This window comes from Calidris pugnax, unplaced genomic scaffold, assembly GCF_001431845.1.
Source record: "Calidris pugnax isolate Ruff unplaced genomic scaffold, ASM143184v1 scaffold44, whole genome shotgun sequence".
Classification (NCBI taxonomy): Eukaryota; Metazoa; Chordata; class Aves; order Charadriiformes; family Scolopacidae; genus Calidris; species Calidris pugnax.
The window spans coordinates 47,425,109-47,450,028 of NW_015094506.1; the positions used below are offsets into that span (position 1 = coordinate 47,425,109).

The 24,920-nt window shown below is 36.6% G+C and overlaps 1 protein-coding gene across 1 annotated transcript in view; it reads left to right on the forward strand.

Annotated features, from left to right (window-relative positions):
- Window positions 1-19,957, forward strand: part of LOC106901305 (guanine nucleotide-binding protein G(i) subunit alpha-1) — a 37,286-nt gene extending 17,329 nt beyond the window's left edge. The window contains exons 2-9 of the mRNA XM_014963897.1: window positions 2,451-2,493; window positions 2,572-2,713; window positions 7,375-7,532; window positions 9,367-9,495; window positions 15,661-15,790; window positions 16,753-16,906; window positions 17,812-18,027; window positions 18,129-19,957. Coding sequence (XP_014819383.1) covers window positions 2,451-2,493; window positions 2,572-2,713; window positions 7,375-7,532; window positions 9,367-9,495; window positions 15,661-15,790; window positions 16,753-16,906; window positions 17,812-18,002 — 947 coding nt within the window. The 3' untranslated portion in view covers window positions 18,003-18,027; window positions 18,129-19,957. The remainder of the gene's footprint in view (window positions 1-2,450; window positions 2,494-2,571; window positions 2,714-7,374; window positions 7,533-9,366; window positions 9,496-15,660; window positions 15,791-16,752; window positions 16,907-17,811; window positions 18,028-18,128) is intronic.
- Window positions 19,958-24,920: the final 4,963 nt, after the last annotated feature.

Here is a 24,920-nt window from a genome sequence, read left to right on the forward strand (position 1 = left end):
TACTGGGTGCTGAGGAGGGGAACAGTACACTGTACTCATACAGCATCATGAACGCTGGCTGCTGAGGAATAACAGCTTCTTTTGACTTGACTGCAGTTTTGACAGTGCAGCAGTGGTAGCTGTTGGCTGTGGTCAACCCAAACACCTACACAGCTGCTTGATCACTGTCCTCTCCCTTGGGATAAGGAGAGAATAAAAGAAAGTTTAGAAGACTCATGGATAAAGATAATGACATTTTAATGGGGAGAGCAAAAGCTTGCACACAAAAGCAAAGCAAAAAGAATTAATTCCCTACTTCCCATTGGGAGGCAGATGTTTGGCCACTTCCTGGAAAGCAGGGTCTCAATATGCATGATGGTTGCTTGGGAAGACAAGCACATAACCACAGATGTCCACCCTTCCTCCTCCTTTCCCTGACCTTTTACTGCTGAGCATCACGCGTTATGGAATATCCCTTTAGCCAACTTGGATTAGTTGTTGTGGCTATGTCCCTTCTCAACCTCTTGTCCACCCCCAACCTACTCACTTTGGGGGAGGGGGCAGAGTGGAAAAGAGAAAAAGTCTTGATGCTGTGCATGGACTTTTCAGCAATAGCAAAACCACCAGTTTATCAACACTGGTTTAGCCACAAATCCAAAGCACAGAACCATGTGGGATGCTGTGGAAAGTTAACTCCATCCCAGCCAGACCCAGTGCAGCAGCCTGGTATGTGATTGACCTTCATTGCCACAAGGGCCCACTACTCACTCTTCAGGTTGTTGATCCTCACAGTTGTTTTCTGCAAGGCCTAACCTGTTAGTCACAAGTCTGTATTACTGCATGGGTTATTTTGTGCCACTTGCAGGACTTGACATTTATCTCTATTCACTGCCGTGAGGTTCCGGTCAGGTCAATCCTTTAGCTTGTTGAGGACGCTCTGAATAGCACCTCTGTTCTTCAATGTTGTGACCACTTCCTGGCCTACCAGACTGATGTCACCTGCAGACTTGATGTGGATGTGTTCCATCTTGGCTTTCAGGTCATTTGTGAAGAAGTTAAACTGTATTAGCCCAGTATCATCTCCTGAAGATTGCCTCTTCTGTCTGGTTTCAGTTCGATTTTAAACTGCGACCACAAACCTTAAGTCTGGTTGTCTAGGCAGATTTTCCAACACCTTGAAGTTGATAGTTATCCAGTTTGGTACAAGGATGCTATAGGAGATTGCATCAGAAGCCTTATTAGAATCAAAGTAAATGACATCTATTGGTGTCCTTCATTCCCCAAGCTAGCTGTTTCCTCACAAAAAGTTACCAAATTAGGCACAGTTTGCACTTTGTAAATCCATGATGGCAATTTGTAGTCACCTTTTTTTCATTTGTGTGCCTGCAAATTAATTCCAGGAGTATTTGTTGTAGAATTAGTGTGAGGATCAGGGTGAGGCTGACTGATAAAGCCCCAGACTCCCCTTCTTGCCCATTTTTGAAGATTAATACAGCATTTATCAGTGGCTTCCCATAGTCACAATGACCTGAAAAACAGAGGTTTCTTTGGTTGTATTGGAATTGGGCAACTGGTGATTTGTTTGCATTAGAAACACCTGTAGACTGTGTGAAGATTATACTTACTTGCTTCTTTGTGTGAAGATTATACTTGCTTCTGCAAAATCATATTGAAGAGGAGGAAATGTGAGAGTGAGAATTCAGGACAAGTCAGAGACAAAGCATGAGTGCCCTGTCTGTAGGGGTTAGATCATAGCTTCAAGAGTTCAGTGAATTTTTCAGAGAAAGAAGCAGACTAAAGAAAGTGGAGATAAATTAAGCTAAGGTTGTTGAGACAGAAAAAACCACATTTTTTCCCCTGTGTGCTGACAGACATACTAATTGTTTCTTGTAAACTTTGTATTTTAGCATAATATGCTTGCTTTTTTTTTTTTTTTTTAGCATTGAGAATGCTATCAGCCTGTCTGGCAAACCTCATGCAATTTGTTCCAACAAAAAGTAGTCTGACTGCGTTGGTTTATTCTTGCAAGGTCCAAAAGATGGTTACAAGGACTAGAACCTTGAAGAGTTTGAAGAGGTTTATTTGCAACACTAAAGACCAATAATACAATGTGAAGAACTTATAGATGGTGGTTTTGGTTAGGTGTTGTTTATAAAGGCAGTTAGAGGAATGAAGCTTCAGACCCCTTTGAAATTGAGCAACTGATTATCTGTTTGTATTAGTAACACCAGCAGACTGTGTAAAGGACTGTAAAGATGATTCTCATTTCTGTAAAAAGAAAAGCAAAGATTTTTGTTAGAGCTGAATGATTTGTTCCTAAAATATCTTGATTTTGAAACTTCCAGCTCAAGACATATTGTAACTATTGAAGGTCTTCATACAGGTTAGGTATTTGAAGCATAGAAACTAAATGTATTTTCAAAGATCAATAAAAGTCTACTTTAATGAATTTTCACATATTTATTTTTCAGGAGCTGGTGAATCAGGGAAAAGCACAATTGTCAAACAAATGAAGTAAGTATGGTAAAATACAATGATAGAGAAATAGATTTTTTTTTTTATTTGAATAATTTACTTTTTTTCCTTCCATAGGATTATCCACGAAGCTGGTTATTCAGAAGAAGAATGTAAACAGTACAAAGCTGTTGTCTACAGTAACACCATTCAGTCCATTATTGCTATCATTAGAGCAATGGGGAGGTTGAAGATAGACTTTGGTGATCCAACCAGGGCTGTGAGTATTGAAATATACACTCAGATATACAGCTGAAATATTAATTAATTTTCAATTTTTGTCCGTTACTATTTCCTGAAAAAACCTCTTGATATCCCAAAATCATCTTTGTCAGGTACAAAGTTTGACTGAAGACTAAATGCCATTGGTCCTTACATGGCAAGGTGACCTACAGAGCAATCATCAGTGAGTTGATTCATGACAACTATCTGGTTTAGACATAATTCTTCAAATTCCATCTAAATTTGGGGAGCTAAACATCTGAGTCTAGGGAGTTTTTGAAAAACATTAAACTGTGCAGTCATGTCTCTTTATTTGTAGAGGCTTGTGGGCTGTTATGTTCTGTAAGTCATTTAAGTTAGACATCTTCATGTTCCATAAAAAGCATAGCTTAAATAGGTAGGCATCTAGCTACTGCCTGCACTTCTCCATTAGATCATGGGTACAGCGGTGCCTAAAAGATTTCCGGCCCCTGACCTTGATCCTATTTCATACTGATTTCCAATGTGGAGGACTTCATTTTACTCAAAGCAGAGACATGGGCATAGCCCTCCTGCTATGCTTAACACTTGGTAACATTTTTCATGATACCATACAGATTAAGGATTTTTCCCAAGAAATAGGAGATATGTCCTGCATACAAACCTCTGATGGGTCTATTTGCCATTCCACATTTTGAAGCTACCCTGCAGAATTGATTCTTTTGGCTTATTGTTTCTCCAGTCCTTACCCTATACACTTACCTGTGGTGACCCTAATTAAGTCCACGTCTGGTCAGGAGGTTAGAGGCTCTGAATCTTTAAAATGCTTAGCTTAAGTGTTTTTGCTTGTCTTCTGCTTACAGGAATCTGCTCTGTGCTGCAGTGCTGAAATTGCTAAGTTGTTAGTCTGAACAGCATTGCAACTTAGGGATGTATGCCTTTGTTTCTTTCCATAGCAACCAATGTCAGAGTATGGAATGCTCGATACTACAGTTTTTGAAGCAGGACCTAGCACCATTATAGCTGTCTTGCAGGGAAGATGGAGGAAGGATTTTCTTTTTTGCTGTTCATGTATTGAAATAAGTATGTAAGGTAGTCAGAGGGATATTTTGTCATAATTAAGTTCTGTCCGTTAATTACAGTTTGGAAGGAGAGGAGGGTCTTGAAAAATAAGAAATGGTATATAAAGTCTTCATTCATGACAAAGTCCTGTGTTCAAGATCTTACTGATTGCTGCAAAAGCAATTTATAAATATTAGAGAATATACCTTCAGTGTCCTTGTGAAGTGCATTATTATGGTTGTCATAAGGAAGACAAGCATTCATAAGTTTACTTAAAGTGCGTCATAAAGTTGTATTTGAAATCTAAATCTGATTGGCAGTCATGTAAATTATTAGTTATTTTTCATTTTGCTCTTTGATAGACATTATTTTATGTGAATGTGGTAATTCTGTTTGAAACCTCTTCAAATGTAAACATAGCTAGTAAAAGCTTCATTTTCATTGATTATTCCTCTCTACATTTGTTCTCAAGTTTGCAGTTCTCTTCCTTTAAGAGCAAGGTTTTCCAGGGCAGCAACAGTATCTTATCACATGTTAGCTCAGTATTTGTGCAATGGAGTCCTCTCTGGAGTCTGGCAGTTAATGTTGGAAAGAGGCAGATGGTAGACTCATGTTACTAAATACATAGAAAGAGAAAACGGAGGAGGAGTAAATTTAGGTGTTTGCAGATAAAATGACTAACAAGATTTTGAGGGCTATTTTATATATGAGATCAATGTGAAGTCATCCGAGTCTGTCGACTTCAGAGAGCTGTATAAATGATGAGGCAAATTTTTGCCAGGGATAATCTTAAAATAGCTGTCCATCCCTTTGCACTAATGCAGGTCTTGGTGGTCCAAGCTCTTTATTCCAGACCAACACTGCTGTGGAAAGTCAATACTAGATTTTTTCCAATTTTAAAGTCAGCAATGAAAAAAGGAATTCAGACTTTGTTATACATCAGGGTCCTGTTTAAAAAAAAATATGGTTACTCCTCAATTATTACAGTATAGCCTTTTAAATTTTATTCTGTTTCGTTGTAATTTTTTCATGCTTCAGAAAAAAGAAAGCTCAAAATTGTAAATCCTGAGGAAAACTGTTACATTCAGACTCTTTTCCTTAAATTTCTGAGGGGAATTTTGGGGGATTTTACTCTAAATAGAATAAGTTTCTTTGGAAAATCATATACTCCTATTTCTGTCATAAGACTAATGGTAAAGTGGTGAGTTGAACTCAATCTTTTTTTAAAGCTATTGAATCCAGGGAGCACAACTTAGACCAGCAGCTTCAGTAATGGTCAGTCTCAAGACTGGTATATCTTCCTTTGTCCTACAAGACATTTCAGTGCTAAAGTAGAAAGTATGTTTTGAGAAACATTTAGTGAATTTGCTTTAAAAGTTTATGGAATGCTTTCTGAATATAAAATTTGCTGTAAAATTAGCTAGACAGATGCTTAAATTAGGTTTTTTTTACATTATCTCATTTGTGAAATCTGGTATAAAAATAGTGACACCTAGAGAGGAAGCTGCCCTGTTCCAGTATAATTAAAGAAAGTATCTAGCATTAGTTAATAATGAAAATAGGACTAGAACATTGCATACTACCTCACTTGTGGTATCTGTAGTACTTGCCATCCTTACAAGAGGCAGTGTGGGGGTAACAGAGATCACTTTTTTATTTTAATGTTTGGGCTTTTAAAAGAGCTGAAATGGATTCTCTTGTTCTACCTCCCCTTTCCCGTTGCCCCTGTTTTAGAGCTATTTGAAATGGAGCAAATTTTGTATGTTTGAAAGTCATAGCATGTTAGGTATAAAATGACTAATCATTCATGACAAAATTGGCTGTCAGTTTCTAAGCTGTTTCCATCACATGCCTTAATATATTGGCTTTTCTTCAAGATCTGCTTTTATGAGTTGTAGGTCCTTGGCATTTGCATCTACAAACACTATTCAGCACCAGAATCGTCATTTGGGTTTCTTTAATGCAGGCATGTTGCTCAAACTACAACAGTGAGATCTAATGATCCAACTCTTTCATCTTTACTACTCTGGTTTTTTATGTAATTATTGGTGCCATAAATTGAATTTTCATTAGTTGTCCACAATTTGTCCTATGCATGTACAGTAATCGATATTCCGTTAATTTGTTTGACAAATGTTCATTTTTAGTTTTTTGAAAGCTAAAATAGCTACAAAACTTTTGGGACTATGTATCAGTTACCTGTTGTTCATGTGCATAACTACATGTTTACATATAGTTATAAGTAAATCTCTCCAAGTTTGCTTTGAGTTGACTGAACTGCAAGCTCTTTGTTTTCAGGCTGTGAATATCGGTATTACTCAATCCATGTGCAAACAATTTCCCTGTTAGCTGTCATAATCTTTGATTATTTAAGCCTACAGCAGACAGTACCTTGGAACAATCACTACTTTCTGTGCTTATCCTGAAAATGTGGGTTTTTTTCACAGCTTTCTGTTTGAATAGCAAAGGTGACAGAACCGGATTTTTCTACAGATTAGTATTTATATCTACACTTACTGTTTTGTGAGAATAACCTTATATGTTGTTTGTTTTAGTCCTCTTCTTTCTTGAAATGCTTTTAGTTCACAGCTGATGTGCCTAAACCTCTGTTTTCTCCTCCTTCCTTTCCAGTGTCATCTGTTTTCTTTCTTGTAATTATTGGACAAACAGTACATGCTGTGGGTAGTAGTTACAAGCCACAAGTATGCTGATTTTTCTGGCTGACATACCTTGGCATTAGATCACATACAACTAATAACCAAGGTCAAGCAGCTACCACAGGAGTGTACTAATGTGGATCTTTTTCCTCTACCCAGCTGCTATCGTCTTTTTCCAGTGCCTTACAAGTCTAACATTTTTAAGTTTTTTCCTCAATCAAAATTGGATGAAGGTAGCCAGCTGGTCAAATTCTGTTACAGGACACTGGTGGATTGACATCTGTACTCCATTAGCCTCACTCTCAAAGGCAGTCATTATACATAGTCTTAAAATCCAGCATTTGCTATCTTAAAAATCTTGAAATTTGCATTACCAAAAATACTTGGTCTCTGTAGAAAAATTAAGGTAATGGATATTTGTAACTGTTTTATCTGGAAGGGCTTTAAGAAGTATTTTTTCCTGATGCGTAATTGAAAGAAATAATAATTTGTCACTTTCATAGAAAGTTGGTTTTTGAAGCTTAAGTGAATAATATGTTCTCTTCAGTCAATCAAAATACATCTGCATTTTTGAAGGTTCTAGTATGCATTGTAACCATTCTATTCAGTTTGTGGTATTTGATAAACAAATAAGGTTAACATGAGACTTGTTCACAAAATGTTACTGTATTACTGGTTTGGTTTTTAGAAGCTTAGTTCAAGTTATAAACGGATCAGAAGCAGCTTTATCAGCTAATGAGAAATTTGGTTAACTAGTCTTTCTGTTATTGAAAAATATGGGAATTTATACCCTATGCAGAACACTAAACCCAGTTGTTTTCCTTCACGTTTTTTGGTTTGGTTACATTCACATTTACCAGGTTAAGAAAGTAGCTCATTTGCTGAATATAGTTTTTAGGTGATAATACGTCCATTATATTTCTCAGTATTTGTCTCTCCACTTTCTGTTTGCATCCTAAAGGATGATGCTCGGCAACTCTTTGTGTTAGCTGGAGCAGCAGAGGAAGGATTTATGACTGCAGAGCTTGCTGGAGTTATCAAGAGACTGTGGAAAGACAGTGGAGTTCAAGCTTGTTTCAACAGATCTAGAGAATACCAGCTTAATGACTCTGCTGCCTAGTAAGTACTATGTGACAAATAAGACCCTCTTTGTGTTGTAAGTCAAAGCTAAAGGAATAGAAATCTCATCTTTTTCAGTAATCCTGCTCCCGTGTAGATGGAAAACATAGAAGTATCTGGACAAAGATACTGTCCGTCTGCTTGGGTCAAAATGCTGCAATGAACCTTCAGGGTTGTAGAGGTGGAGGTGTGGTATAATTATAAATTTGAATCATGTGCTGACCTGTTGTGTCTTCCTCTTGAGGAAGACAAAAATTGCTTAAAAATGCTTTAATATGTTACATAGCATTTTTATTACAAAAATATAGCTCAATATCTGTTAGTATCTGAACATGTCCAGGAAACTTGATTATGTGATGTAAATCTGTGTTACCAAGGATACTACTTTATGTTCACAATAGAGTTTCTTCTGTTATTCAACAACACCTCATTTTCTTTGCTAATTAATGGTCTCTGTTATAAATGGGTTGAGCAAAGGTAACAGTCAGGATGTGTCTTCTGTGCTAGGGTGCTTATTAAAAAAAGTAAAGTAGTAAGGAATCAAGGGTGTAAGAAATAAGATACTGTGGCAGCAAGTAATGGTAAGTCAGCAAGGAAGAGTCCGTTGAGGGAGAGGTAAGATGGTAAAGAATGACATAGCAGTGATACTGGCCTTGTAGGGCAATTTTTTAAAGCTGAATTGATTTGTAGTGTTTGAAGTTGTTTTTCACTTTCCTTAAAATAAGGTGCTTCTGTTCTTTAGAATAACTGTACATAAATAAACAACATGCAGGTAAGATTACTGAGAAGACTACAGCTGGAGTAATGTAATTATAGGCATGTGAATGAGTGGAAACATGATCAGATTGTATTGAAATAACACTGATAATTTAGTGTGATTGTTCCTTGTTTGCTGAAGTTCTTTGAAGATGATGTTGCCATGTAGATGGCAACAAGCTGAGCTCACAATGACAGGTACAGAATGTAGATGGCAACAAGCTGAGCTCACAATGACAGATCTCTTGACTTAGAAATAGCACTTGCTTAAACTTTTCTTCAATATGGAGCACTTCAGTTGGAGGATCACTGACTTACTTTCCTCTACTAACCTTCTCTGTTCTATTTGGTTGTTTTAGATAGAGATCTGCCTCCACTTTAATAGGAAAACCATTTCTCTAGCTGTACAGTTGTATCCTTAAAATTGCTAACTTCTGGTTGGACTGAAAGAACACAATGCCTTCCCTATTTACTGTGGGAAGAGCACAAATTTGTATGGTTTTCAGAAACATTGGACTTTTTGATCTGCATCACAAGAATTTCGGCAATGAAAGTACACAACTGTAAAAAAAAATTGTGTGTGCAATTAGAAATTCTCAATAGAAAGTTAATTTTTTTGTATTAAGCATTTTGTTAAACACATTAATTCTCACCACAACAGCCCAAAAAAACCCAATTCTGGGTTACCCTGAGATCCAGGGTAATTTGGACCTTTGGTTATAGTTCAAAGTAACTTATTTAGTAGTTTACAAAGATGAAGGAATTCTAGTTAGTGTAAATAACACTGGTGTGCATGGAACCATGTTTGCATTTTGGGATTTCAAAAGAAAAATTCTTTGTAGTGGAATCAATTGCATAACTTTTCTTTCTTCTAGGATGAAATATCTTTTTGTCTCTACAGCTTATTTGAAAAAAACTTGTAAAATTGGGGGAAATAAATGTGTCTTATCTCAGAGAAAGCTATTTTCTGTAAGTCAAGCACAATATAATGAGTGGACCTAGGACTTCCGTAATTATTTCTAGTTATCGTGTTACTGTTTTATGAATAACTGAAAGCAGTATTTATTTTTACTTTCAGTTACTTGAATGACTTGGACAGGATAGCACAAACCAGCTACATTCCAACCCAACAGGATGTTCTCAGGACTAGAGTGAAAACTACAGGAATAGTGGAAACTCACTTTACTTTCAAAGATCTTCATTTTAAGTATGTAAATCATGCTGCATGTTCATCTGTCTATTACAGTTTCTGTAAAGTTCTGGAAGATACACTTTCAATGATATAATGTAACAAATTTGTCTAATGACAACTTTGATTCCCCCCCCTCCTTTAAGCTCTGCTTAATGTTCTGACAGGATGTGGGAGTTGTTGGAACTCCTGTAATAACTCAGAATAAATATGCAGATGTTAAGTAATAAATGCTTTGGTTTTATATGTAAATTAAATCTAATTTTCTGCCATGTTAAATAGCTGTTCTTCTATAAGATCCTCCTCTTTAAATTCAGTTGGAGAACAGGACACTTGTAACTGTTTGCTGGTGTTTGAAAGAGTAAATTTGTTTTCCTGAAGAATGACAGATCTCTTGACTTAGAAATAGCACTTGCTTAAACTTTTCTTCAATATGGAGCACTTCAGTTGGAGGATCACTGACTTACTTTCCTCTACTAACCTTCTCTGTTCTATTTGGTTGTTTTAGATAGAGATCTGCCTCCACTTTAATAGGAAAACCATTTCTCTAGCTGTACAGTTGTATCCTTAAAATTGCTAACTTCTGGTTGGACTGAAAGAACACAATGCCTTCCCTATTTACTGTGGGAAGAGCACAAATTTGTATGGTTTTCAGAAACATTGGACTTTTTGATCTGCATCACAAGAATTTCGGCAATGAAAGTACACAACTGTAAAAAAAAATTGTGTGTGCAATTAGAAATTCTCAATAGAAAGTTAATTTTTTTGTATTAAGCATTTTGTTAAACACATTAATTCTCACCACAACAGCCCAAAAAAACCCAATTCTGGGTTACCCTGAGATCCAGGGTAATTTGGACCTTTGGTTATAGTTCAAAGTAACTTATTTAGTAGTTTACAAAGATGAAGGAATTCTAGTTAGTGTAAATAACACTGGTGTGCATGGAACCATGTTTGCATTTTGGGATTTCAAAAGAAAAATTCTTTGTAGTGGAATCAATTGCATAACTTTTCTTTCTTCTAGGATGAAATATCTTTTTGTCTCTACAGCTTATTTGAAAAAAACTTGTAAAATTGGGGGAAATAAATGTGTCTTATCTCAGAGAAAGCTATTTTCTGTAAGTCAAGCACAATATAATGAGTGGACCTAGGACTTCCGTAATTATTTCTAGTTATCGTGTTACTGTTTTATGAATAACTGAAAGCAGTATTTATTTTTACTTTCAGTTACTTGAATGACTTGGACAGGATAGCACAAACCAGCTACATTCCAACCCAACAGGATGTTCTCAGGACTAGAGTGAAAACTACAGGAATAGTGGAAACTCACTTTACTTTCAAAGATCTTCATTTTAAGTATGTAAATCATGCTGCATGTTCATCTGTCTATTACAGTTTCTGTAAAGTTCTGGAAGATACACTTTCAATGATATAATGTAACAAATTTGTCTAATGACAACTTTGATTCCCCCCCCTCCTTTAAGCTCTGCTTAATGTTCTGACAGGATGTGGGAGTTGTTGGAACTCCTGTAATAACTCAGAATAAATATGCAGATGTTAAGTAATAAATGCTTTGGTTTTATATGTAAATTAAATCTAATTTTCTGCCATGTTAAATAGCTGTTCTTCTATAAGATCCTCCTCTTTAAATTCAGTTGGAGAACAGGACACTTGTAACTGTTTGCTGGTGTTTGAAAGAGTAAATTTGTTTTCCTGAAGAACTGAATTCAAATATATATTGTACTTTAAGGTAGTACTTTTAGTGTTGAAAGAATGTGACTTATGCTTCCTGTAATGTGAGATTTACAAAATAATGTTAATATTCTGAACACTTGAAGTCCAAAAACATTCATGATGAAAGCGTAGGATAGTATCAATGTAATAATATTCTACCTATAATCTGGAAGAATGAGAAGAAAGCTCAGTAAAACTAACATTGTACCTGCATTTAGATTCTGCAGAGATTGTCAGCATGTCTATACAATATATTTTTTTAGTATGTTAATGAAAAATATATTTTTTCTGTGTAAATGCGTAGTAAGTACTTTAATATGGATGCTTCAGGGCCATCAGTACTGTGGAACTATATTTTGTTTCCTTGTTTTATGGTTTTAAGTATACAAAATACTGGTAAATCTTGCAATCTCTTGCAAACCTAGGGAGAGTAGTTGCTGGCCAAGCCTCAAGAGATGTCTTCAGTATTCTGAGGAGCTATCCATTTCTTGTTGAGTTCCCTATTATAGATGGGTTTAAATTCTTCTACATTCTTAATGAATTTGTAGGCAGGTGGCTACATCCAGTCTTAGGACTGTTATAAGGACCATATGATTACATTTCTATAAGATGTGTAACTTTAAGACAGGCCTTTGGAAGTATTTAGCTGTAATGTTGTATGTTTAAACAGCTGTACCACAGGTGTTTGAATTTTAGGTACCTTAGAAAATAGGCCTAATGAGTTACTGGAAGGACTTGAAGAAGTATGCTCTTATATAACATTGAAAAGAACTTTTAAGATGAACTAAAAGCATAAAAGGCTTGATTATACCAAGGTGAGGGTACATAAACATGACTAGCTGTGCAATATTGTGTACTTCAATTATTCTTTTCATTAATTATCTTTTCTTTCCTGTTTTGCTGTTTGTGTTCAGGCTCTTTGAGGTTGAGCCTCATTTCAGCCTTGTCTATAAAGCGCTTAACATAGCTTTGATTATTGATTCAATCTAAAATGCAAATAGCAAGTCATCTTCATCCTGTTTCTATAGACTATTTTAGAAGTTGAATCTGATTGCTTACTACTTTTGTTTTCAAAGAACACCTTATTTTGTGGAAATGTTCTGATAATTTAACAAATTCTTATGGAAATTCAGGTCTTAGTACAAAATTATAAAACATTACCATTAGAATTGACATAAGTATGAAATATCTTCCTATGGGTGCAGCCATCTCTAATTATTTGAGAACTAAGTAGGTGGCTGACTTAACGTTTATATAAGGTGATACCCAGAGATTTCCCCTCAAAGATATCTCTGAGGGTAAGGAGCACCTCTAAGGAATCCTTTTTCACCTTAAAGTTCTAACAGGAGTAATCTTTAAAATGTTTTAAGATGGCATTATTCCATTGTAGAACATTAAATGGGCCATGAATCACTTGCACGACAGTACACCCAGGTATAAGACCTCATTAGAGGTTATGATGCTTCTGACAGTTTTTGATCAGAAAGCCACGGGTCTTTGTTTTTCTTCCCGTTTCCTTCTTTACTTATTTTTACTGTGTTCTTTTGAAATAAAAATCTAGCAACTCGGAACACTTGAAGTTTTCTAAAAATAACAACTGTAATTTAATCCTTTCTAATGCAATTTACCCAGTCATGTAGCATACTAATTTGGTAGGTTTTTTTATCTTCCTGCCCCCCTGCAATCTTACAGCCTGGGGAAAACAGGAAAGGGGGATAATAAAAAATACAGGTCAATTTTAATAACTCTGTGGTACGTGAGACTTTCCAGATATGTGTCTGTCCTGGTTTGAGCTAAACAGAACCAATTTTCTTTTCAGTAATTTTACTTTTCAGTTAAGCCTCTTCTAACTCTCTGAAATTAATGGCATATTTTTCAGACAGTGTCCGTTTCTAGCAGATAGGGTCTAAAGTTTGGAGTGAATGCCAAGGAATGGTATGCAGAGACAGTCCTTGTACTTATTCCTTTAACAACCAAGAACACTAACTTTGTTGTGTGCCCTCTTGGAGGGTTGGAAGTAGAAGGGGTCGCACCTGTGGTGAGGAGCAGACAGGACCAGGGGTATTCTTGGGGGTATAATACCCCAAACTGACCAGTGGGGTATTCTGTCACATGGGCATCATGCTCAGTATAAATAAAAGCTGAGAGACCAAAGGGTTCAGTCTCTTTATTCTGTCTATCGCTGAGTCCAGTCTAGGACTTTCCCAGTGCCTGCCAAAGATGTGATCATCATCCTGGGAATTCAACACTGGTTTTGTATATATATCTATCATTATTATCTTATTAATATTATTATTTTTCTCTTATTATTTTATTATTAATACTTCTTTAAAGTACTTTGGTTTCTTTTCAACTCATAAGTCTCTCTCTCGCTTTCTCTCTCCTCCTCTGAAGGAAGATGCTCTCCTTATTCTTTACATATTTTGCCTGTTCTTTGAAAGAATACTTTACAACAATTCTTTATCAACATGTGAAGTTGTGCCTCATCCTTGTTAACGTCTTAGGCGTAATATTTTTGAAGTCAGCAGTGCAAATAAGATATTATTGTGCAGTGCAGTAAGATATTATTTAACTAGGTGATACCCGTGCAGATTGATATTACAGTATTGCCATCAGTACAAAGCATTTGATTTCTCATGTTCCTTAGAAGCTGATGTCCACAAAAAATAAAAGGAGCAGTTTTCTTGTTCAATTTCTCAGTTATTTTTTCTGTCTTGTATTCTCTTCTGTCCTATAAAGAATGAGATTTACTGTTGTTATCCTACATGCCCTACTGTCTACAAGAAACCCTCAACGTGGCAGCCTTGTTACTAATAAAATTCTGAATGATTTTAGGCCATGCTGAGATATCTTTACAAGAATCTTAACTATGCATCTTAACAACTGTTGTTCTGGTCTGGATTTCTCTTCTTGTTTGTATGACATTTTTACCCAAATAAGGCTTTCATCATAGAGCTGGCCATTCTGCTACTTAGAGCAAAGAGGGTGGAGATGTAGGAACTGGTCTGTCTTATGTTCTTTATCTTCTCTCCTCCTCCTCCCATTTGAACATTTTCATACCTACTGCATTCTAAGCTCTTTTTTGGTGACAGTGTAGGAAAAAATAGAATTACTTGTGAAAACCCCTGAAGACAAATCAGGCCCCTTTTAAAAGGAATAATTGCATTTCCTTGTCAGTAGGAGGAAAAATTTTTGCATGATAGAGTACTGACTGATATTGCGAGGGAAGTAATATATGACATACTTGCATTGTTTTGAAGCTGTAAGTCATTGCAAGAATTTGAGACAACAGAATTTTTCTGTGATAAGAAAGAGATAGGTGGAAAAATTCTGTCGCCTCTTAATTTTGGATACCACTGTTTGTCTCTTTTTCATCTTTTTTTTTGGTGTTGGAAGCCCATCTCCACACCCTCCTCCCAACCTGATTCACATTTCATTATATCAGGATGCTATTTATCTAGCTTGCAAAATATTTGAAGTTCCTAATGATTTCTAATGAAAGTTCTGTCTTTCAGAGTGGCTGTAGCCCGTAATAGCTAATAAATGGCCATTGAAAGCATTTAGATGGCAGAGAAAAGCAAATCCATTCATATCATGCTAATTTGCTGATCCTCTGTTGTTGAGTTCTGGAATGTGGTCTTTTCCTCTTGCTCTATTTCTGTTAAGCTAAGAATTCAAAAGAAACAAAATTCACCTTTATAGCTTAGTTTTCCCCACTTACTGCATTTCAAAAAAAATGCATTTATTAGAGGGGAAAATGGTTATTTTTATTAGGGAATGCTTATTTTTCCTTTAAGGGAATTTTGAAAATAGTTTTGTCTCTTAAATATCCCATTTAAACATGGACAGTTCAAAAATAGATGAAGTTGCACTTTGGTTTTAGGAGAGAGAGAAGCTAAAACTCACCAGGATTTAGCAATTCCAGATTAAATTTGAAAAAGTGAAAATTTGATTATATATTTATATTCAGAATACTAAACCAACAATCTTCAAGTCAGTGTTACTTGTATCCAGCTTCTTTAGTATTGCTTTATTTCCAAGTGCTCCTAAAGAATCTTACCTTGTTGATCAATACCTTATTCATTTGGGCTAAAGGTTGGCTAACAGTTTCTAGTTTACAATTAGTAAAGCTAGCTGTGTGTTTTTATTTTTTTATAGATTGCAATTAACTTTGTTAATGAAATGTAGTACAAATTATTTGCAAATAATCTATTTTGTTTTGCTTTCATCTCTCACTTTCTCATGTTTTGTAAAATGTTGTATAAGATGACTTTTAAGGCTTTATCATTTATCATTAAGACATTAAATAGTAATAAATGTTGCCGATTCTTGAGTTTTAAAATTTTTTGATCAGACTTACACAGCTGATACTTTCAGCTTTTATTGGTTAATATTCAGAAGGCTAGAAATTCCAAAGTTTATTCCCTGCTTTGCACTTCTCTTTTGCAGAATGTTTGATGTTGGAGGCCAAAGATCGGAGCGGAAGAAGTGGATTCATTGTTTTGAGGGTGTTACAGCAATTATTTTCTGTGTGGCATTAAGTGATTATGACTTGGTCTTGGCTGAAGATGAGGAAATGGCAAGTACCTTAATGTTGAAGATGGGAATAGTTGTTGGGTAGAAACTAAATAAGATAGAAAGGAAAGCTATAAGTACATTTTTTGGAGCATTACTGCTTTTAAAGGTCTATGGGTTTTCTGTAAAAGGTCTGAGAGAAACGGTGAGAGAATTCATGCTTTCATGTTTCAAAGTATTTCCTTATTCTCAGCAGGAATACTATGAGACAAGTATTTGCTTCGGCTACACTCTTCCGTGTTTCAAAGGATGCATAAATTACCAAGGATAGTTTGTCAGGAGTACACATTTTAGCCTCTTTATGGATGCTAGAATTATATGAGAAATTGCTTGACTTGCCTCTTTGTACTTTACAGCCTGTTTTGTTCCCCTTTCCTTCCTCAGTTGTCAGGTTTTGTTTCTTTCTAAATGTGAAGTTTTTGTGAAGATGTGAAGAAAAAAAAAACAAAACACCAAAAACCCCAAACCAGAATTTTTTCTCTTTCTTCTCCCTTCCAATCCCCTCCGCCCCTATCTCCTTTTTCAAAGAGATTCTTATGCTGGAATCTCAGCTAGGTGCAGAATTTTGCTTAGAATTTCAGAAATTCAGTTTCCAGAAGATATAATCGATGTAAGACAAATTCAGGTAACTCAGCAACTCTTGTAGGATATCTGTACTGCAAAATGTCAGAACACACCAACAATTTCTAAAATGCCAAACAGCTTAAACTAGAAATAAGGGGGGGGGGGGGGGGGGGGGGGAGGGGGCGGTAAAGAAAAAGCAGTTGCTTATACCCTGCTTGTTAAACTGTCCTTTGGAGTGCTCTTGGCCTCTCTGTATTTATTTCCCTGTGGTAAAATGTGATTCTGTATGCTAGAAACTTAGTTTTGTAACTTAACTGGTTCTTTTGTAACTATCAAAATTTGTATCCTGATTTTACTACTGCAGTCTGATAAAATGCGAGTTTGTTTTTTTTCTAATTACAGAATCGGATGCATGAAAGCATGAAATTGTTTGACAGTATCTGCAACAATAAATGGTTCACAGACACTTCTATTATTCTCTTCTTGAACAAGAAAGATCTTTTTGAGGAAAAAATCAAAAGGAGTCCTCTCACTATTTGCTACCCTGAATACGCAGGTATTGGAGGCGGGTGCAGGTGTCAAGTAATTTTAGGTTAAATTACCTCATTTTTGATGCACAATTCAGGAGGAGTTTAATAACTCTAGGTATCTAAAGTATTTAAATAAAATAAAGTTTAATAAGGGGGGGGTGGTTTTATGGATCACAAATATAATAGTGCTAAGTCATATTTAACCTAAGTCTTTTTAACCAGGGAAGTAATGCTGGTCCACGGATAGCATTTAAATGTTACTGCTGTAGCTCTTTTCAGCCTGATTTATTTAGGCTGTTCTTCTGACATCCTCCTGTTTTGTATTTAGATGTAATTTTTTTCACTAGCAGCAATCCCTCAGGATACATGGGAGTTTATTTGGACAGGGAGTGTACATACATGTTAGAAGTAGGTGGCTTATTCAGGAAATACTTAGAAAAAGATGATTCAATTTAATAAGTCTTAGCCTTTATATGTATTGTTGTCGTAAAATTGGGCTATTCTGTTGGGCAGAAAGTAGCACATTGGAAGTAAAAGCTTAGCAGAAATGGCCAAATGTTGTTTGGGAAAAACCCAAACCTTGTAAAACGTAACAGTTGAAAGATAATGACTTGAAGGAAACAAAATATCCTAATCTAGGAATGGTGATAGGTCATTAATGACTTGTCTACCACTGAAGTAAATGGGAAGACTCTTCCTGCAGTTACAATTTGAGTCTTTAGTTTTTATTCTTAAAAATGCGTCCAAAAAGTTTCCTTCAAGATTTATTTATGGTACCTTAATGCAATGGCTGTGGAGCAATTGCTGTGGAATTATTCCTCTTTGGGTTTAGGTTAACTATTTCCAAAGAACCACTTCCTTCAAAGATACAGTAAGCACCTCGCTCTTTCTCAGTTTGAAAACTCTTTACCAAGCAATTTTCTCCTTCTAGGTTCAAACACTTACGAAGAAGCAGCTGCTTACATTCAGTGTCAGTTTGAAGATCTGAACAAGAGAAAAGACACGAAGGAAATCTACACTCACTTCACATGTGCCACAGACACAAAAAATGTGCAGTTTGTTTTTGATGCTGTAACTGATGTCATTATTAAAAATAACCTTAAAGACTGTGGCCTCTTCTGAGAACCAGACAAACAGTTGCTAAATGGTAAATTACATGCCTGAAAACAGGACCTAGGCATTTGGAATATGCCAGTGCTGTGTAAAACCTACATGGATATACTTAATTCTCTTTTATTTTATTTCTAGGTTTGGAGAATGACTTCGCACAATTCTTATCTGATTCTTTTCAAGGTGAAAGAAAAACAAAATACATTGTGCTGAATGATAGATCAGTACTGTACTTGCCTGTTTTAACAGCTTTATTTATGTTTGTCTTGTAAATTTAAGTAATTAGTTAACACTGAGATGTCAGTTGATTGTATGTAAACTTATAATTGTAGTAATGTATTTGTATAAACGTTGAACGGAATATTTTAGTAACTTGATGTCCTCTAAAATTTCCATGTTTTATGACGATACTCTTAGAGGAGACAGACACTTTTTGCCTTTGGATTATTTAAACATCTTGTAAAATTAAATTTTCTTTTGATCTTAAGGGTGCATGCTGCCTATTCTTTACTTTTGTTGGTAATACTGTATATGGCGTTAGCTTTTTTGATATTTAAACAGCCTCGTACACCTGCTCAGACTTCAAGAAACATAACCAATAAAACTTGTTTTTTGCCTTAAGTTTTGAAAAAATCTTTTTATAAATTTAAGATAAATGCAAAGATTATTTTTTAAATTTAAGTGAAATCCACAGTTTATAAAATCTGGGCTTGCAGTCTTTGCAGTGCAAATGTGGCAACACTGAGAAATTGAATTTTAAGGTTCAACTATCATTGAAGTTGATGGAAATGCAAAAAGGAAGTTGTTAAAACCATTCACATCAATAAAAAAAAAAAGTTTGAAACTGTGGTCTTTACTCCATGGAGTGAATGGCAAAATTATCTTTGGGGGTTTTTTATAGACCATGAAAAAAGGTCAGACTTCAGAGTGAATTTTTTTTTCTGATTACTTAAGAAGTAAAATCATGTTCTGCTTAAGCTTTTTGCTATTTTCTGGTAATAAAACTAGTTTGATAATTTAATAACCGTAGCAGTATCAGGTTCTCCCACAAGATATGGCACAATGGCTTCACGGATTAAACCAATTTCCTGTTGCATATAAAAAGAGTCTCTGGTATTTTGGATAGGGTATTTTAGTGACTTGGAAATGCTGATTCTTTAATTTCCTCTTTAATTATAATTAAAGTATCACAGTTTCTTTAAATAAGAAGTTAAAGAATATGATTTTCTTCTGGTTATGCTTTCATTATGTGTTTTGCTGTCTTATCCATTGCCTTATCAGTAGTGCCAAAACTGATTTTTTTATACAGATTTTAAAATTAATAAGCTTCTATTTGTAAATAAGTTCGTGGATGGTTGTCTTAAATGTATGTCATCTAGAAAATATGAACGTACCAAACTTGGAAATATGATTTTTCTATAATTGTTAAAATATTTCTGGCAGCTACAGTACACTGTAGGTTCTCTGAGAAGTAAATCAGTCTTTGCACCTGTTGCTATGTTTCTGTTATCTTAGCATTTATGTTCTTAGAAATGTTCAACCAAAATATTTAAGTCACTGTTCTGTTATTTAATTTTTAATGGTGTATGTGTTTCATTTAGGCCTCATATAGCTTGTGTAAAACTTGTCTGCGCTTCTCATTCTTTAATGCTTCGTTAGGTACAGAATTGCTAAATGCGTTTCAAATGAAAGATTAGAAAGGAAATAACTTATTACTGGAGGTTGTTAAATACATTCATACATTATGAGCTCTTCCAGCAGTTATGGTAAGCAATCTGTATATCCTGGGCTGCTTTTAATTGTGCTTTACAGTTCTGGATACGTAACTGATTTTGAATCTCATTGAACTACTTTGTGGAAATTGTATTTACACCTACGTTCAAGCTGGTTTTTGTACTTAATGTAAAACAAAAATTGGGATTAATCAAATTACATAAATAAATCTAAATTTTGTGCCTTGCCTGAAAGAAATGTTTTTCATTAAATGTGCTGATGGAAGTCTTTATGCATCCATCCTGTGGAGATAATTAGATAGTAAAAATAAGAAGATAAAAAGTCAAGAGTAAATTCAAAAACTTTATGCAAGGAGTAAAATGAAAATGAGCATTCCTTTACCATTGCTCCTAGCGCCTTCAATAGGAGAATTTTTGGAGTTTCCTAATTGGTGTTTTCTCAAGCATTTGTGTCTTGACACAGAACAAAACTGTGAAATACTTTTGCTTCCTAGTCCAGACAGGTGAGCATGTTTTTTCTGGCTTGTTGAGCAGACAGCAGGTATGTTTCCTTGTAGATGCTCTGTACTGGTTCATCAATCATTGTCTGAGATGAAAGCTGTCAGCCAGCTCTAGGAAAAACTAGATTTATGTGCAATAGTGGGAGCCACACACTTAGTTTTCAGTGCAGTTGTAATAAGGCTCCATCCACCTCTGTGTCAGGAGGCTGCTTTCAGCCAGAGCACTACAAAAAACAGGAAATTCTGCAGGTCTCTCACTGTCTGAGGACAGTCTTGTCCCTGAGCAGCCTGAGCCTCCGTTCTCCTCCAGTTCTCCATTCCTCTCATTTCTTCATGCAAAGAATCCAGGCAAACCACTTTGACTAGCTTTACTCATAGAAGCTCCCTCTACTAACTTAGTCTCTCAGATTACTTCAAATATTCTAAATTTAGTATATGTATAATTTAGTATATGTAGGGAGGAGTTATACCTTATGGAGGGCTCTCCAGCCCCCATGACCTTGTGATTGTATTGTCTGTGGTTGAAGGCTTTCAGGAAAATGCAGCCATTGTTATGCATGTAGTTATTTTTAAGGGGATTAACTGTAAGGAAGTGTGGTTTAGAAAATTTGGTGTTTGGCTTCTTGATGCTACCTATTGAATTTGGAGAAAGTTTGAGTTCCATGTAGTAACTTAGTAACTAAAACAGGGTCCAGGATCATAGCATGGGAGCAGTGCAGCCTTTGCTGGATTACAGCTTCTGTTTCCATGTACACAATTGGCAGCTTCAGGAATTAAATTCTACATGAGCCAGGACACTTACCACTAGACCAGCTTATTCAAATCCCCATCCAGCCTGGCCCTGAACACTTCTGGGAATGGGGCATCCACAACCGCTGAGGGCAACTTGTTCCAGTGTGTCACCACCCTCACAGTAGAGAATTTCTTTCTAATACCTAATTTAAATCTCCCTTCTTCCAGTTTAGAACCATTACCCCTCATCCTATTGCTACACTCACTGATAAATAGTCCCTCCCCATCTTTCCTGTAGGCCATCTTTAGGTGTTGGAAGACTGCTATAAGGTCTCCCTGGAGATCCTCTCTTCTCCAGGCTGAACAACCCCAACTCTCTCAGCCTGTCTTCATAGGAGAAGTGCTCCATCCCTCCTCTGGACCTGCTCCAACAAGTTCTTGTCTTTCCCATGCTGAGGGCTCCAGAGCTGGATGCAGTATTCCAGGTGAGGTCTCACCAGAGCGGAGTAGAGGGGCAGAGTCACCTCCCTCACCCTGCTGACCGCACTTCTGATGTAGCCCAGGATGCTGCAGGATGTTGCCTTTCTGGGCTGCAAGTGCACATTGCCAGGTCCTGTTGAGTTTCTCATCCACCAACGCCCCCAAGTCCTTCTCCTCAGGGCTGCTTTCAATCCATTCTCCACCCAACCTGTATCTGTGCCTGGGATTCCATGTCCCAGGTGCAGGACCTCGCACTTGGCCTGGTCAAACTTCACAAGGTTGGCATGGGCCCAGCTCTCAAGCCTGTCCAGGTCCCTCTGGATGGCGTCCCTTCCCTCCAGTATCGACTGTGCCACACAGCTTGGTGTCATCAGCAAACTTACTGAGGGTGCACTCTATCCCACTGTCCATATCTCCAACAAAGATATTAAACAGCACTGATCCCAGCACAGACCTCTGAGGAACACCACTTGTCATGGGTCACCACTTGGACATGCAGCTATTGACCACAAACTTAAAATACTTCATCTTAACTTTCATTGCCAGGTTTGTTGTTAAAACAAACCTATTTTTCCAATGAGAATAGTATTAACTTTCACTTGGCGTAAATTGCCAAAACCATTTTTCAATAAGAATTATTGGTAGATTTATTGCAATAAGCAAAAATCAGAAGTTATCAACTGCATAGTTTAGAATATAAAACTGAACAACGATGAGAAAAAGCATATCCAAACTATATTCAGCGATTTTATTGTAGCAAACATTTGAATGTGTGTTCGAGATGTGAATTTTGTCCTTTGTCTTATGTCTAAGGATACCTGTAAGTCAACAAGGTGGTTCATTACATCCAGTTTGTAATGAGGATTTTCCTAGTATTTTTAATCCTTAACAAAAATACAGTTTTAATCCTTCATGCTTCTAGAAATGTTATTGTAAAAAAAAAAAAGCAGTTTGTTAGATACTGCACATGGAAGTTTGAGTACATTTGACCACATTCTTAAGTGGTCGCTTAGATTTTGCCAGTATCTTTCATAGTCAAGTTATGTTGGTTTGCCTTAAATGTTTGCCTTGTTTTTCTACTTAGAACTTCATTCTTCATAAGATTCGTAAGTCTCTCGCCTTTTGACTCTATTTAGGGGCTGGAAGAAAGTCATAAACTATATCATCTACTGAGACAAAAAGAACATTTTCAATATGTTTGTAGTCAGTCGGGGATATGAGACTCATGTTCTGGGAAAGCTTTAAAAAAAATCCTCTGTGATGATCTTCACAGCTGCGTCCAATATTTGAAGAAAGCAATGTTGGGTAATGTGTAATGTGGCATGAAGTTGTGGGGTTTTTTTGTATGTTCCTGTAAGTTTTTGTTGTCTGGAGCTCTCTGTGAGGCGATGCAGTGCTGTATGTGCGATTGCTCAGCTGCTTACCCCTTTCTGAGGTGAGGCCGTGCCATGTCTGCGTGTTAGAGGCCCAGGCAGCCTGGTCTTAAAAATGTTGAGGAAAAGGGTTGTGAGCTACTCAGCAAAAAGGAATAGGCAAGAGGTGCCTTGATTCTCCCGGAGAGGAGAGAGGGAGCACTCCCCAGAGCACCTGAACAGAGATGGAGGGGAGGGAGGCACCTGCTCTTTTGTCTACTAAATTTGTGTTTGAATGTTCTGGGGGTTTAATAGAATTTTATGCAAAGAGGTGATGTATTTGGGTGCTGCTGGGAGAAAGCTGTTGGTATATTGTACACTTCATCTTGAAACATCTTGTCCTGGCCAGATTCTCAGCCTTTGAAGATCTATCTTCCTCTGGTTAAAAGCCATGCCAGAAAGAATAAAATGCTAATGTAGCTGCAGAGTAATAGTTTGCTAGTCTTGAGTGAAGTTTTTTTTTCAAAACCAGAATTTTTAGTGTTGTAGAGTCTCAAAGATGATCTGAAAGATAAATCCTGGGGCTGTTAAATGAGTTTTATAGTGTATAAAATATTAAAATGCAGAGATAGGGACAAGCTATTTCATTTCATTTCATTTTTTCTCCCCGGTAAATGTGAAAGGAGGATTAATGGAGCACTCAGTGCTCCTTCTGAGCCTTCCTGAGCCCAGTGCTGAAATGCAACACTTTCATAGGCTGTAAGAGATGCAGAAAGAAGCATTTGTATCCTCCATGGTATTGCAGCAAAAAAAGCTGATAGTGCTTCCTGATAGCTCTAGTGTTTTGATCCAGAACATTGACAGCTGACATTTTTGATGAAGAGGAAAGAAATATTAAAACAGTATTGATGAAGTAGGACCCTAAACTACTGGAGCACAAGTGTTAATGTCCTCCGAGGCCAAACTGACAACTGCTGTAGATGGGTTGTTTACATAAACCAACTTTCAGTGAAAGCTTTAAAAAGAGTTCGCTGTTTCATCACTTTCAAAAGGACTTCAGAAAGCCCTGAGCGGTTCTTTTAGAAATGGGATAATTTGCCTCACTTTAATGTTCAGCATCTCAAGTGAGTTAAAACAGTTTGTCAAGTGATTGCCTGTCAGCTGGCGTGTGGTAATGAGCTTGTTTCCTTAGCCTTTGACAAACGAAATGTAGTTCAGTTTATTTAAAACAGCGAAACTTGTATGTCTGAGAAGTGAGGAAGACGCGAAGACTAAAGAAATAATTTGCAAAATTAAAGTTGTGCAGATTAGGTAACCAAGGCTTGCATTCTTCCGGTAACACTTAGGCACACGGTCACGTTATGCCAGGATTTCCAAAACTCATTTATGAGGCAGATCCGTGCCAGGTGTTAGGAGACAGCACTTCTCCTTGGTGCACCATCGACAGAACCGAGGGGATGATGGCTCTAGTAGGATTTTCTGCAGTTGAGTTGCAAGGCTGTTCAGCTGGCAACTGGAATGCTGAGGTTCAAACTGATTTTTTACCTACATTGGGCCTGCTCAAGTCCGAGAAAGGTGCCCTTGCAAATGGGCGAGTAAAAACCCTAAAATGGTTATTTTTACCTTGTCCCGTTAAATTTATTTCACTTTACATGATACTGACTTGTCATTTCTGCAAGGGCTAGAATCTGTATCTATCAGTTACCAATCCTAATAATTCATTCTTTTGCGAACATGTGTGTGTATCTGGTACAAAGTAAAAGAAGTTCAATGGAAGATCTCAGACCTTTACTCAGGTCCTTGCTCTGAACCCAAGCAGATGCTCAGCTCCTTCGCCTGGATCCTGAAAGACTACCCTGGCCAGCTGGATGATGTGTAAGGCTACAGCCATAGCCCTCCTCTTCACCTTCAAATGGTAACAAAATCATCCTTTTAGACTTTTTTTCCAGATACCATCTTATTTATAATAGTTTACAATGTCTAATTAAACTTGAAATTAATTTATCAATCAGTTTTTGAACAATCAGCAAACAGGAAAAGCTTTCAGAGCTCACCTGAGAGTGATCTAGTCATCCTTTAGCTGTTTCTTTGCTGAGCTGGGTGGATTCAACCTGATAGAACTTTCTGTACAGT